The 15059-nt window shown below is 35.4% G+C and overlaps 1 protein-coding gene across 1 annotated transcript in view; it reads left to right on the forward strand.

The window, feature by feature from the left end:
- Positions 2032-15059, forward strand: part of LOC107636830 — a 17200-nt gene continuing 4172 nt past the window's right edge. Inside the window, exon 1 of the mRNA XM_016340307.1 lies at positions 2032-2244. Coding sequence (XP_016195793.1) covers positions 2032-2244 — 213 coding nt within the window. The remainder of the gene's footprint in view (positions 2245-15059) is intronic.

The raw sequence follows: 15059 nt of genomic DNA on the forward strand, positions 1-15059 counted from the left end.
AATTAATTTGTGATTGATTTTAATGTACACATAGTATAATTATAAAATATAAATTAAATTTTTAATTATTTTTATTAATAAGTGGAGGTAATTTTTTGTATGTTTTGGATTGTCTCTTTGTTTTGTAATTAGTTTTAGAATTTAATTTTCATAAATCGTAAATGTAAAGAGTTTTACATGGACAATCAATAGTGTATTATCACATCAGCAAAAATAATTTATTTTCAGTTTACTACTTAAATATCATCTAATTAAACGCATAAATTTGGTTAAATGACCATATAAAAATTATATATATTAAATTGTTAGTATATAAAAATAAAACACTTAAATAATGTTCAAATATTTTATTTGGACTCAAACCAAGGGTTCATTATATATACTAAGAAGATATATTGAAATCTTTATAAAGATATAAATTTTTTAAGTGATGTTATTTATTAACAAATATTCATAGTATACTTGTTAATCGAACCTTAACAACAAAATTCCATTGGAATTATTCTTTTTTACAAGAATTTCCACTATAAATTCTTAATATAAGGTGGTTTAAAAAATATATTTTTCAACATCTAACTGGAAATATTATTTTTATTGAAATTTATATGATTATATTTTGGTATATACTAGTCTCTACTTTATTTAACGCACAAATTGCATTGCTATATGTTTATCTTAGTTAGTTCAATCTATTATACATGTGAAGTAAATATCTATTAAATATAGATAATTAAGCCTACATCTTAATGATTAAGATTTCTACATATCTCCCTTGAATCTAGTGTCCCGTGTTTGACTCACTTGAAACTTATACGAAAATTGAATTAAGGAGGCTGCTTATACACTAACCCACGGTTCAAAGCCATGCCTAAAATGAACAATATCTAATTGACAAAGATTTGAGAGTTTAGATCCATTTTGGCAATTTGCTCGACCTGTAACTTGTATGCATAATCTTAATTGTATCTACAAATTCATCCACTATTTTAAAATATGAAATTTTAATAATTCCTAAATAAAGGAAATAATCACCTTCCATTATGGGTGGGAGAGCTACAACTCCAATCCTTTAGGTAGTGAAGATCCATTCTCAAAAAAAATTATATGAATTAAAATTCGTAGAAGCTTTAAAAGTTTAAATATAACTTTCTATGATGGTACGACTGATCTTTGACACAACTTAAACAATTTCAAAAGTCGCATGTACTTGTCCGACGCGTTAGATGCGACACGATGCAAATCTCAATTGCATTGACTAAGGCAGCAATAAAGGAGTTCGAAAGGCTCCTATCAAGATCGGTCACCTGTTTCGACGACTTGGTCAAAAACTTTCTCACACGATTCTCTATTATTTAAAAAGACAAAGTCAAGCATGCTCCGAATATTTTCGGTGTCAAACAGAATATCAGAAAGTTTTTGAGAGCTTACACTAAGAAGTTTAACAAAGCATATTTAGAAATTCAAAATTTGCCTATTAAAACATCTATCATGGGGCTTGTCAATGACCTTACTAAAGGTCTCTTCTCACAGGCTATATTGAAAAGGCACCTGATTTCTTTGTATGAAGTTCAAGAACGAGCTAAGAAGTATATTAATATAGAGGAGACTACTCAACTAAGAAAGTTAGCACTAGGACAAAGTAATTAGTATCAGTCCCGAGATAAGGAAAAGGAGCAAAAGAAGAAGAAATAATGTAATTTGAAAAGACCTCAGAAGTACCATTCCTACGCTCTACTATGAGTTTTCCTGGTTGATGTCTACAAGGAAATATATCATACTGAAAAGATACCACCTCCAAGGCAAATTCGGAGAAAAAAAAGGCAAAAATCGGTCCGAATATTATGAGTACCACAAAATCTATGGCCACTCCACCAATGATTGTTATGATTTGAAGAATGTGATAGAAAAACTAGACAGAGAAGTGTGATTGGATAAATACCTTGTTGGAAGGTCGGACAAAACCAACAAAAGAAAAGATACGAGGAAGAAAAGCGAGAACGACCACCAAAAACACTTGAGAGACACATTCACATGATTGCTGGAGGATTTGCAGGAGGAGGAATAACTAAGTCCTCTCGCAAAAGGCATTTGAAGGAGGTCTATCAGGTCGGGAAAAATGAAGAGGTTTTCGACCTACCTACAATAACCTTCACCAAAGAAGATGTACGAGAAGTAATCCCTGGTCATGATGATCCAATGGCGATAACAATGATTCTAGCCAATGCTAATATTCACAGGGCATTGGTAGATCAGAAAAGTTTAGTGGACATCAAGATTTTAAAAATCGGACTGATCATCGAATTGCTCTAACTACTAGTTTACTAGTTCAACCATTTTAACTATGATCTAACCAGAATAACCATTTTATAATAAAATATAAACAAATACACTAAATGAATAAATAAGTACATAACAAGTGCCAATGATTATACACAAACACATTCAATTAGCACAATATAGAACAAGTGCCAATGAATTACAATTAATATTAATGTTAGTAGACAAATGTACATTTTCTACAATATTCTCTCCAATCTTGACTCCTCCAATTACATATATAGACTCTTTAACAACAATAACATCAAAAGCAGTCATCAAGAGCATGCCTCTACAAGGTGAATGGATAAGTTTATAACAGTGCAAAATCAATCATATAGATTATTCCCAGGAAAGAAAATAAAACTAGTCTTTAATAGATCAGTAAAATTAAAATTAAAGGTAATAAAAAAGTTGAACTCATAACTAATACAGAAGAAAAATATAATATCTATTATTAATATGATGAAAGAAGTAGAAATAAACCAAAATCTTAATTCAAATAATCAACTCCACTATATCTACCAGTAGCATAATCTATAGCAGCAACAACAAATCTCTGAAAATACAACAGATTACAAAGAACGAGTCTGAGCACTGAGCAGAGAAACCATTACCTTTACTGAGTGAGGCGGTGAGTAGAATTTGAGGAAGTGCAGTTGAATGCGACGGGCGACGGCGACCTGGCAAGGAGATGAGTGAATTCTTTGATGAGTGAATATAGGGAGGGGTTCATGGCTTCAAATCCGCGCATATGCGCCATGCGTGCTTACGCGCGGATTGCCTGGCACAAATTAGGCATAAAGTGGGCACAACTCTCGGGTTTTAGTACTAGGAGTTGTGAAACCACGTCGACGCGCGCGCGCACAGCGCGCACAGCGTGCCGATGCCCTTTTTTTTTTTTGAAAAACAGGGCATTCTCCTAATCTATAAGCATTCTAAAACAATCAAAAATCAAATTTAACAACAAATCTTTTTTGGTTTTTCAAGAATTTTCAAATACACTAGAAACAAAACTTATAATACAAGCAAAACACTACTCAACAATAACTAAGCTACAAATTAAGGCATAAATCTAAGCAAACAAACCAACAACCAAAATATTAAAACAAGAGTATGCAAAGAAGAAAACTACCTAACAATAGAAACCCAATTCATCCATCGATTATATTTACAAGAGAATGGAAAGAGTTTACCATGGTGGGGTATCTCCTACCTAGCACTTTTATTTTAAGTCCTTAAGTTGGACATTTGGTGGAATCCTTGCTATGGTGGCTTATGCTTGAATTCATCCTGGAATCCCCACCATTGTTTGCATCTCCAATGTCCACCGGGATCCCAAATTAGACGCACAAGGCCTTCAAGTAAGCTTAGGTAGATGACAAGACCCCAAGAGTATTGGTTGTTGAAATGAGTTCTGGGGTCCCAAATCTTGTTCTTGCACCCATCTTCTTGTTGACTACTATAGTTAAATCCGGGTGACAAGATTTGTGAATTCTCAATTGAACATCCAAACATTCTCCTAGACCCATGCAATTTGGTTTTACACCAACCATTGCCATTCAACTTTGAGCATGCAACCATCAAGGACTTAGAGTGATGTGTCCAACCACTACACAACTCTCTCTTACTCTTGACTCCACAAAGAGCTCTAAGTTGCCCATCCGTCTCAAGCAAACCATATTCAAGTGAGAAATTAAAGCTTAGGGATAAGAATTTTACCCACTTGAATGTTGTGTTGGATGGTGATTTAGGAAGGGGTGGTTCCAATGATCTTGCAAGTTCCACTCCCTTGTACTCTTCCATGATTACCTCCACCTCTTTACAACTTTCCTCAACTTCAACCCCTTCCTCTTGGTGGCTCTCTTCCAATTCAATATCTTCTTCATTGCCTACCAACGGCATGGGAGGTTGTGCATCTTCTTCTTTGATCTGAATTTCAAGCCCAATAGGAGAAGATTCAATTGAAGATAAGAAATTCTCAATGATTGAATCCATCTCTTGATCAACCTCTTCCAATCTTTCATCACTCATACTATGCCTTGGAGGTTGCGCATTATCCTCCTCAACATCATTTTCAAGTTCAATGGAAGAAGGTCCAACAACTTCCACAGGATCATCAACAATATCACTTGGTGTGGAAGTGTTCTCAAGCTTGAAATCCACCTCTTGTTTAACTTCCTCTAACTCTTCAACCACTTCTTCTTCTTCAACAATCTCTTCCTCCTCCACTTGTTGCAAGACATACCCCATCTCCTTGTCCTCATGTTGGGATTCTAAAATCTCCTTCATACTCCACTCTTCGGTTGATTTCTCACATTCATCCGTGGAGGTTCTTTGCTTGTTGCATGAGTCCCGTGAGTCCAAGGCGGCTTTAATTTTGGTAAGGTTGGCCGCGATAACTTCATTCATCCTTTGGGCTTCCTCTTGCTCCTTTTGACGGATTATTGCTTGAAGCCGATCCATTGCTTCCTTGAGACGATCCATTAGCTCTTGTTCCACTTGGCTAGTATAAGTAGGATCATATTGCTCTTGGATTGATGGATATGGGTGTTCTTCCATAGAGAGTTATGGTGAAAAGGAAAATTTATTTTGTGGTTGAAAGTTATCATACATGGGAGGTGATTCATCTTGGTAATAGTGTGGAGGTGGTGGTTCTTGAGGGTATTGGTGGTGGAATTGGGGTGGTTCTTCATATGGTTCATACGGTTCACAAGGTGGTTGGTATGGTGGGTAAGGATTAGGGTCATATGGAGGTGTTTGGTGAAAAAGGGCTTGTGAGTAAGGTGGTTCAAAATTATGTTGAGGAGGTGGTTCATAGGCATATGGTGGTGGTTGTTGACAATCACAATAAAGGTCACCACATCCATTAGATTGATATGCATTAGGATTGGAATTATACCCATAAGAAACTGGAGGTTGTTGTTGCCAACAGGAGTGATCAATTCCTTGAGGCTCCTCCCATCTTTGATTGCTCCATCCTTGATGCATGTCACCATTGTAGTTCCCATTTCCTACAACATAATTTGAGCCAAACACATAGCCAAAGTGAGGATGTGAATTCATAATAGCAAATAAAAACAAAAGCTAACAAAAATAAGCAACAAAGTCCTAAAGCTAACAAAAACTAACAAATAAGCAAAAGGCAAACATATTCACAATATTCACAATAGCCAATAATATAACACCATTGCAATTCTCTGGCAACGGTGCCATTTAGATGAGTGAATTCTTTGATGGTATAGAATTTCTTCAAATGAATGAATTCTCGTTGCAAGTATAGTTCTAAACCAACAAACAATTCTCACATAAAAAATATTGGTTGTCACAAGTACAAACTCCAATAAAAATTAACCGAAGTATTTGAACTCCGAGTCGTCTCACAAGGAATTGTAATGAAGTGCTCAATTATTGTCTATGAAAATGCAAGGGGGGTTTGATTTTTATAGTTTGATAAGAAAAGTAACCAACAAGAAAGTAAATAATAAGAACTAATAAAATAAAAGAAAAGAACTCTTGGCTAGACATAGGTAATTGAGATCACCATCCTTGTCTACAAACCAAATATTGACAATTATGAGGAACCAAGCTCATTAAGTTTACTTCTATACTTGAAGTATATCAGATGGCTTAATCAACATCAACCCATAAGTCCCAACCTATCTACTAATTAGATTAGTAGTGGGTTAGTGTCAATGGATATCAAATTGACCACCAAGGATTTTCAAATCACCAATTTAATGAGACCCAATGACTCAAGGTCACTCAATTCCCTTAGCCTAGGCCAAGAGTTAAGAAAACTACTCAAAAACTAGTGGAAGCATTTTAACAAACACACCTAGAGTGCAAGAAAATTAAACATCACCACATACCAAAATTAACAAGATCCATAACTATCATCAACGAGAAATCAACAATAACAATAGAGGTAACATAAAAGAGACATAGAAACATGAAATTGCATTCAAAGAAATCAAGATTCAACAATGGTTCATAAACATAAAAATGGCAAAGTAGGGAAATTAACAACAAGAACTAGAAGAACAAAGGTGTAACAATAAGAAATTAAAAGAGAAAACTAAATCAAAACAAGAATTGAAAGATGAATTTGAGAGAATTAAACCTAAACTACCCTAAATTCTAGAAAGAAGGGAGAGCTTCTCTCTCTAGAATTCTAACCTACAACATGATGAAAACTAAACTATGACTAATTTGTTCATTCCCCCCCCTCAATCCTTGGGTTCAATAGCATTAGAAATGAGTTGGATTGGGCCCAAAATGAGCTAGAAATCGCCCCCAACGAGTTGCTTAAAGTGGATCGACGCTGCTCCATCGGTGCGCACGGGTACAGTGCGCATGCGCATCCCTAGACGTCAGGCAACTATAACAAATTTTATATCATTGTGAAGTCCCGGATGTTAGCTTTCCAACGCAACTAGAATCGCCTCATTTGGACCTCTGTAGCTCAAGTTATGGTCAATTGAGTGCGAAGAGGTCAGGCTTGACAGCTTTGCAGTTCCTTCATTTCTTCATGAGTTCTCCCACTTTGCATGCTTTTTTTCTCACTTCTTCCATCTAATACTTGCCTTATGAATCTGAAATCTCTCATCAAACATATCAAGGCATCGAATTGAATTAAAGTGAGTTAAATTTAGCTATTTTAAGGCCTAAAAAGCATGTTTTCACTCTTAAGCACAAATTCAAGGAGAATTGCAAAATCATGCTATTTCATTGAATAAATGTAAGAAAATGTGATAAAATCCCCCAAATTAAGCACAAGATAAACCACAAAATCGGGGTTTATCAAATCTCCCCACACTTAAATCAAGCATGTCCTCATGCTCAGAATAAAGAAGGACAAGAAAAGGGATATAAACATTTATTCAATGCAAATAAACTATATAAACCTATCTACATGCATGCAACTAAATGCAAAATGATTCTAACTACTTGGTTAAAAGCAAATCAATCTCCAAGAGCATGTATGAACAAGTAGGGCTAAGTAGTATGATGATTCATGAATCCTACCAATTCAAATATCAAAATAAAGTTCAAACAGACTTGCAAGAAGAACGCTAATGAAAGCCAGGAACAAGGAATTGAGCATCGAACCCTCACCGGATATGTATCCTCTCTAGTCGCTCGAGTGTATAGGGTCGATCCACTCAATTCTCTTCTAATCATGCTTTCCATGATTTATTTTTCATCTAAAAATTAACAATTATTCAATGCATGCATACATTCATCATGAGGACTTATTCATAGGTTGTAATGGGGCTAGGGTAAAGGTAGGGATGCATATGGTCAAGTGAGCTTGGAATTTGAATCTTTGATTAACCTAAACTCTCACTAAACACATATAACAACCTATCCAATTCTAATACACAACCTAGCTACCCATGATTTTCACTTTTTCACATACTCATGCATTCTTTTTAATTCACCACACATATGCATTGATTTTTATTGAACTTTACTTTGGGGCATTTTTGTCCCCTTTTTATTTCTTTTTCTCTTTTTTCCTTTTTCTATATATATATCTAGTTTTCCATACCCAAATGATACACACCTTCACTAGCCTAAGCTAATCAAAGATCCAAATTAAGGGACATTTATTATTTTTCACTTAGGGGTAGTGATGTGCTAAAATTAAGAACAAAAGGGATTAAATAGGCTCAAAATTGGCTAACAATAGTTGATGAAAGGTAGGCTATTTGGGTAAGTGAGCTAAATAAAATGATGGCCTCAATCATATAAATGCATGTATACATGGAATAATGGACATAAAGAATTAAACAAATCAAAGATTACAATCATAGAAAAAAATAATGCACACAAGAATGAAAAATAAGTGGTTATAAGATGTAACCACACAATTGGACTCAAAACTCACATGCTTGTGTTCTTAACTCAAAAGCCATGTTCCAAAATAACTTCTTCAAGCAAGTTCAACAAGAAAAAATTTTTTAAATTGGTAAGGTGCCCTAAAAACAGTTTTTCTTGGAAAAAAAATCATCACCCTAACCAAGTAATCCTAACATAAAAAGAAATGGTGAAATATGTACAAATTCTAACTAACATGCAACTTATCATGCAATGCAACAACTAGCTAACCAAAGAAAATTAAGAATTAGTGTTGAAAAAGGAAGTTGTTACCCATGGAGATCGGTCGGACGACCTCCCCACACTTGAAGATTGCACCGTCCTCGGTGCATGCAAAAAAGAGTAAAGTAGATGGGTTGCTACAATTGATGAGCTTCTTCAAAAGGTTGTGCGGATGAACTTGTTTGTTGCCCCCATTTGAAGCTTAGCCTTTCCCTTTTGGTGGCCAACCTAAAAGGAAAGAAAAAGAAAGAGAATTAATCCTACAACAAAGATAGCAAAGCAAGTATAACATAGGCGGGGGCTAATGCCAAATAAGAGTAAGGTTCTCACTACATGTTAGCTATGCATGTAAGTGAGAGAGCAATATAGGCAAATGGCATATCAATTAATACTTGATGCAAGAGGAAAGTCAAAGCATAAGTGAATAACATGAAGCGCATGTCGAGCATCAAGTTCAAACAACAATTAACACAAACAAGATTAGTGATAAGCATGAGAGCATTTGGTTCCATCCTAACTCACTGATGATGAGGTATAAAAACAAGGGATCATGAGTCAGGAAGGACTAAAGCACTAATCTTGTGTGTAGAGCAAATATTACAATTAATACCAAACAAGTCATGAAGCACCAAGAGTAACCAAGAAATTCTCAACAATTGAGTAAAATAATTCAACACCAATATTAAAATAAGAAACTTAGAAAATAAAAGGAAAAACAAGTTACAAAAATAAAATTAAAATGCAATGAATGAAAACAAGGAAATGCAATAAAAGAAATGGAAGAAAAGAAAAAAAATTATTTATTTTTTTATCAGTATTTTATTTATTATTATTTTATATATATATATTTTTAAAAAAAATTTTTTAAAAGAAAAAAAAAATTTTCCAAGAGAGGAAGAAGAAAAAAAAGTAGAAAGAAAGAAGAAGAAAAGAAGAAAGAAGGAGAAAGGAGAAATGAGAAAAACAGGGTGCAAATCCGCGCATATGCGCCATGCGTGCTTAGGCGCGGATGCGGCAGGGACAATTGGCGCGTACGGGCCATGCGTGCTTACGCGCGGATGCGGCAGGGACAATCGGCGCGTACGCGCCATGCATGCTTACGCGCGGATTACCTGGCACAAAGTAGGCATAAAGTGGGCACAACTCTCGCGTTTTAGTACTAGGAGTTGTGAAACCACGTCGACGCCCACGCGCACAGCGCGCTTGCACGCCGATGCCCTTTTTTTTTTTTTGAAAAATAGGGCATTCTCCTAATCTATAAGAATTCTAAAACAATCAAAAATCAAATTTAACAACAAATCTTTTTTGGTTTTTCAAGAATTTTCAAATACACTAGAAACAAAACTTATAATACAAGCAAAACACTACTCAACAACAACTAAGCTACAACTTAAGGCATAAATCTAAGCAAACAAACTAACAACCAAAATATTAAAACAAGAGTATGCAAAGAAGAAAACTACCTAACAATGGCAACCCAATTCATCCATTGATTATATTTACAAGAGAATGGAAAGAGTTTACCATGGTGGGGTATCTCCCACCTAGCACTTTTATTTTAAGTCCTTAAGTTGGACATTTGGTGGAATCCTTGCTATGGTGGATTATGCTTGAATTCATCTTGGAATCCCCACCATTGTTTGCATCTCCAATGTCCACCGGGATCCCAAATTAGACGCCCAAGGCCTTCAAGTAAGCTTAGGTAGATGACAAGGCCCCAAGAGTATTGGTTGTTGAAATGAATTCCGGGGTCCCAAATCTTGTTCTTGCACCCATCTTCTTGTTGACTACTATAGTTAAATCCGGGTGACAAGGTTTATGAATTCTCAATTGAACATCCAAAAATTCTCCTAGACCCATGCAATTTGGTTTTACATCAACCATTGCCATTCAACTTTGAGCATGCAACCATCATGGACTTAGAGTGATGTGTCCAACCACTACACAACTCTCTCTTACTCTTGACTCCACAAAGAGCTCTAAGTTGTCCATCCGTCTCAAGCAAACCATATTCAAGTGAGAAGTTAAAGCTTAAGGATAAGAATTTTACCCACTTGAATGTTGTGTTGGATGGTGATTTAGGAAGGGGTAGTTCCAATGATCTTGCAAGTTCCACTCCCTTGTACTCTTCCATGATTACTTCCACCTCTTTACAACTTTTCTCAACTTCAACCCCTTCCTCTTGGTGGCTCTCTTCCAATTCAATCTCTTCTTCATTGCCTACCAACGGCATGGGAGGTTGGACATCTTCTTCTTTGATCTGAATTTCAAGCCCAATAGGAGAGGATTCAATTGTAGATAAGAAATTCTCAATGATTGAATCCATCTCTTGATCAACCTCTTCCAATCTTTCATCACTCATACTATGCCTTGGAGGTTGCGCATTATCTTCCTCAACATCATTTTCAAGTTCAATGGAAGAAAGTCCAACAACTTCCACAAGATCATCAACAATATTACTTGGTGTGGAAGTGTTCTCAAGCTTGAAATCCACCTTTTGTTTAACTTCCTCTAACTCTTCAACCACTTCTTCTTCTTCAACAATCTCTTCCTCCTCCACTTGTTGCAAGACATACCCCATCTCCTTGTCCTCATGCTGGGATTCTAAAATCTCCTTCATACTCCACTCTTCGGTTGATTTCTCACATTCATCCGTGGAGGTGCTTTGCTTGTTGCATGAGTCCCATGAGTCCAAGGCGGCTTTAATTTTGGCAAGGTTGGCCGTGATAACTTCATTTATTCTTTGGGCTTCCTCTTGCTCCTTTTGATGGATTATTGCTTGAAGCCGATCCATTGCTTCCTTGAGACGATCCATTGGCTCTTGTTCCACTTGGCTAGTATAAGTAGGATCATATTGCTCTTGGATTGATGGATATGGGTGTTCTTCCATAGAGGGTTGTGGTGAAAAGGGAAATTCATTTTGTGGTTGAAAGTTATCATACATGGGAGGTAATTCATCTTGGTAATAGTATAGAGGTGGTGGTTCTTGAGGGTATTGGTGGTGGAATTGGGGTGGTTCTTCATATGGTTCATACGGTTCACAAGGTGGTTGGTATGGTGGGTAAGGATTAGGGTCATATGGAGGTGTTTGGTGAAAAGGGGCTTGTGAGTAAGGTGGTTCAAAATTATGTTGAAGAGGTGGTTCATAGGCATATGGTGGTGGTTGTTGACAATCACAATAAAGGTCACCACATCCATTAGATTGATATGCATTAGGATTAGAATTATACCCATAAGAAACCGGAGGTTGTTGTTGCCAACAGGAGTGATTAATTCCTTGAGGCTCCTCCCATCTTTGATTGCTCCATCCTTGATGCATGTCACCATTGTAGTTCCCATTTCCTACAACATAATTTGAGCCAAACTCATAGCCAAAGTGAGGATGAGAATTCATAATAGCAAATAAAAACAAAAGCTAACAAAAATAAGCAACAAAGTCCTAAAGCTAACAAAAACTAACAAATAAGCAAAAGGCAAACATATTTACAATATTCACAATAGCCAATAATATAACACCATTGTAATTCTCCGACAACGGCGCTATTTAGATGAGTGAATTCTTTGACGGTATAGAATTTCTTCAAATGAATGAATTCTCGTTGCAAGTATCGTTCTAAATCAACAAACAATTCTCACATAAAAAAAATATTGGTTGTCACAAGTACAAACCCAAAAGAAAATTAACCGAAGTATTTGAACTCCGGGTCGTCTCACAAGGAATTGCAATGAAGTGCTCAATTATTGGCTATGAAAATGCAAGGGGGGTTTGATTTTTTATAGTTTGATAAGAAAAGTAACCAACAAGAAAGTAAATAATAAGAACTAATAAAATAAAAGAAAAGAATTCTTGGCTAGACATAGGTAATTGAGATCACCATCCTTGTCTACAAACCAAATATTAACAATTATGAGGAACCAAGCTCATTAAGTTTACTTCTATACTTGAAGTATATCAAATGGCTTAATTAACATCAACCCATAAGTCCCAACCTATCTACTAATTAGATTAGTAGTGGGTTAGTGTCAATGGATATCAAATTGACCACCAAGGATTTTCAAATCACCAATTCAATGAGACCTAATGACTCAAGATCACTCAATTCCCTTAGCCTAGGCCAAGAGTTAAGAAAACTACTCAAAAACTAGTGGAAGCATTTTAACAAACACACCTAGAGTGCAAGAAAATTAAACATCACCACATACCAAAATTAACAAGATCCATAACTATCATCAACGAGAAATCAACAATAACAATAGAGGTAACATAAAAGAGACATAGAAACATGAAATTGCATTCAAAGAAATCAAGATTCAACAATGGTTCATAAACATAAAAATGGCAAAATAGGGAAATTAACAACAAGAACTAGAAGAACAAAGGTGTAACAACAAGAAATTAAAAGAGAAAACTAAATCAAAACAAGAATTGAAAGATGAATTTGAGAGAATTAAACCTAAACTACCCTAAATTCTAGAGAGAAGGGAGAGCTTCTCTCTCTAGAATTCTAACCTAAAACATGATGAAAACTAAACTATGACTACTTCGTTCATTCCCTCCTCAATCCTTGGGTTCAATAGCATCAGAAATGAGTTGGATTGGGCCAAAAATGAGCTAGAAATCGCCCCCAACGAGTTGCTTAAAGTGGACCCACGCTGCTCCATCGGCGCGCACGCGTACAGTGCGTGTGTGCGTCCCTAGACGTTAGGAAACTATGGTAAATTTTATATCATTTTGAAGCCTCGGATGTTAGCTTTCCAACGCAACTGGAATTGCCTCATTTGAACCTCTGTAGCTCAAGTTATGGTCAATTGAGTGCGAAGAGGTCAGACTTGACAGCTTTGCAGTTCCTTCATTTCTTCATGAGTTCTCCCACTTTGCATGCTTTTCTCCTCGCTTCTTCCATCCAATACTTGCCTTATGAACCTGAAATCACTCATCAAACATATCAAGGCATCGAATGGAATTAAAGTGAGTTAAATTTATCTATTTTAAGGTCTAAAAAGCATGTTTTCACACTTAAGCACAAATTCAGGGAGTTTATTGAATAAATGTGAGAAAAGGTGATAAAGTCCCCCAAATTAAGCACAAGATAAACCACAAAATCGGGATTTATCAAAGGGTTCAAGGTTTCGAGGGACAAGCACGACAGACGACTTGACAGAGAACGATGATGGACGGTGGGCAAAGCACAACTGAGTCAGATTAGGGGTTGGAGCACGACGACTCGACGAGCATGACGAAGAAGTTGGCGACTGGAGAATGAGGAGAGGGGCTGTAGTACGACGAATAGATGAAGATCTTGAGTGTGACAGATGACAACAGTGAGAAAATGTCGATGATGGTGGCAGTGGAGGAGGCTAGGGTTTTTTTTGAGGGAAATGTTCTTTATTTTGAGAAATTGAGAATGATGAGAAGAGAAGAGTGAAGACCAACTGCATTTCAAAGTTTTCTTTTTTTTTTTTAAATCAACTAAACGATGTCGTTTTTGAAAAATTGGCCGGGTTTCGATTCGGTTCAACCAACTTCAACGGTTTTTTAGTAATTTTTTATTTTATGGTTTTATTTGTTGAACCGAACTATAATTGTTTCTAGTTCTCAGTTGAATCGGTCTTATCAGTCAGTCCGTCCGATTTTCAAAACCATAGTGACATCTTATTTAAATTACCTTTGACAAGCTATGTAAATACTCCATCACATACATGTATTTTTTAATTCTAATTCATAAAAATATGTCTAAAATCTTTGTTAACTTAAACATCAAAATTTCTTGCAGATCATTTCAAAAATGTTGGACAACTTTGCCTCACTAAGGCTTAGTTTGGTAAAGCTTTTACTTTTCAAAAGTAGCTTATAAAAGCTAACTTTTAAAAGATGGCTTTATAAAAGTTGTAGCATTTATGTTTGGTAAATCAAATTAAAAATAGCTTTCAATAAACACAAGCAACAACAATTACGTTTGGTAAAATAACTTTTAAAATTTAAAAGTACTATAATAGACATAAATGCAAACATTAAATTTGAAAATTAGTTAACATATGAGGTTATATTAGACTTTTAAATTTTAAAAAGTACAAGCTAACTTTAAAAAGCTTCTTGTTAGGTACTTTCAAAAGCACTCCTAACTTTTAAAAGCTGCAAGTACAAGCACTTGAACTTTTTAATTTACCAAACGCAAAATGAGGTGATTGTGCTTTTTAAAAGTACAAGCACCTCTCCAAAAAGCTTTACCAAACCAAGCCTAAAAAAAACGTTGAAACTCTCACCAGAAAAAATCTAGACCTCATGTCCAGACTTAATTCTTTTAAATTTCAAGTAACCTTTAAAACAGACATAAAAACAATTTTCTTCCCTAATAATAAACAGTGAAATGCCCTTGGAAAAAAATAGAGAAGATTTTAACTTGATAATAATAGAGTTGAATTTTCAACTTATTTTAGTCCTAGTTTTTTTCTTAATATACAATTTATATTCATATATATTATGTAGGTAGTCTTTCCATACATACATATACATGGGCAATAATAGTCTGTTAATTAACTTAAAAAACTAAAAAAGCATAGAAAGTCAGATTAACTTAGACATGTTTACAAAATTGTCCTCATCGATCAATTATCATGGCATAAGCATAACTTCTCCT

The sequence above is a fragment of the Arachis ipaensis genome, chromosome B04 (assembly GCF_000816755.2).
Source record: "Arachis ipaensis cultivar K30076 chromosome B04, Araip1.1, whole genome shotgun sequence".
NCBI lineage: Eukaryota > Viridiplantae > Streptophyta > Magnoliopsida > Fabales > Fabaceae > Arachis > Arachis ipaensis.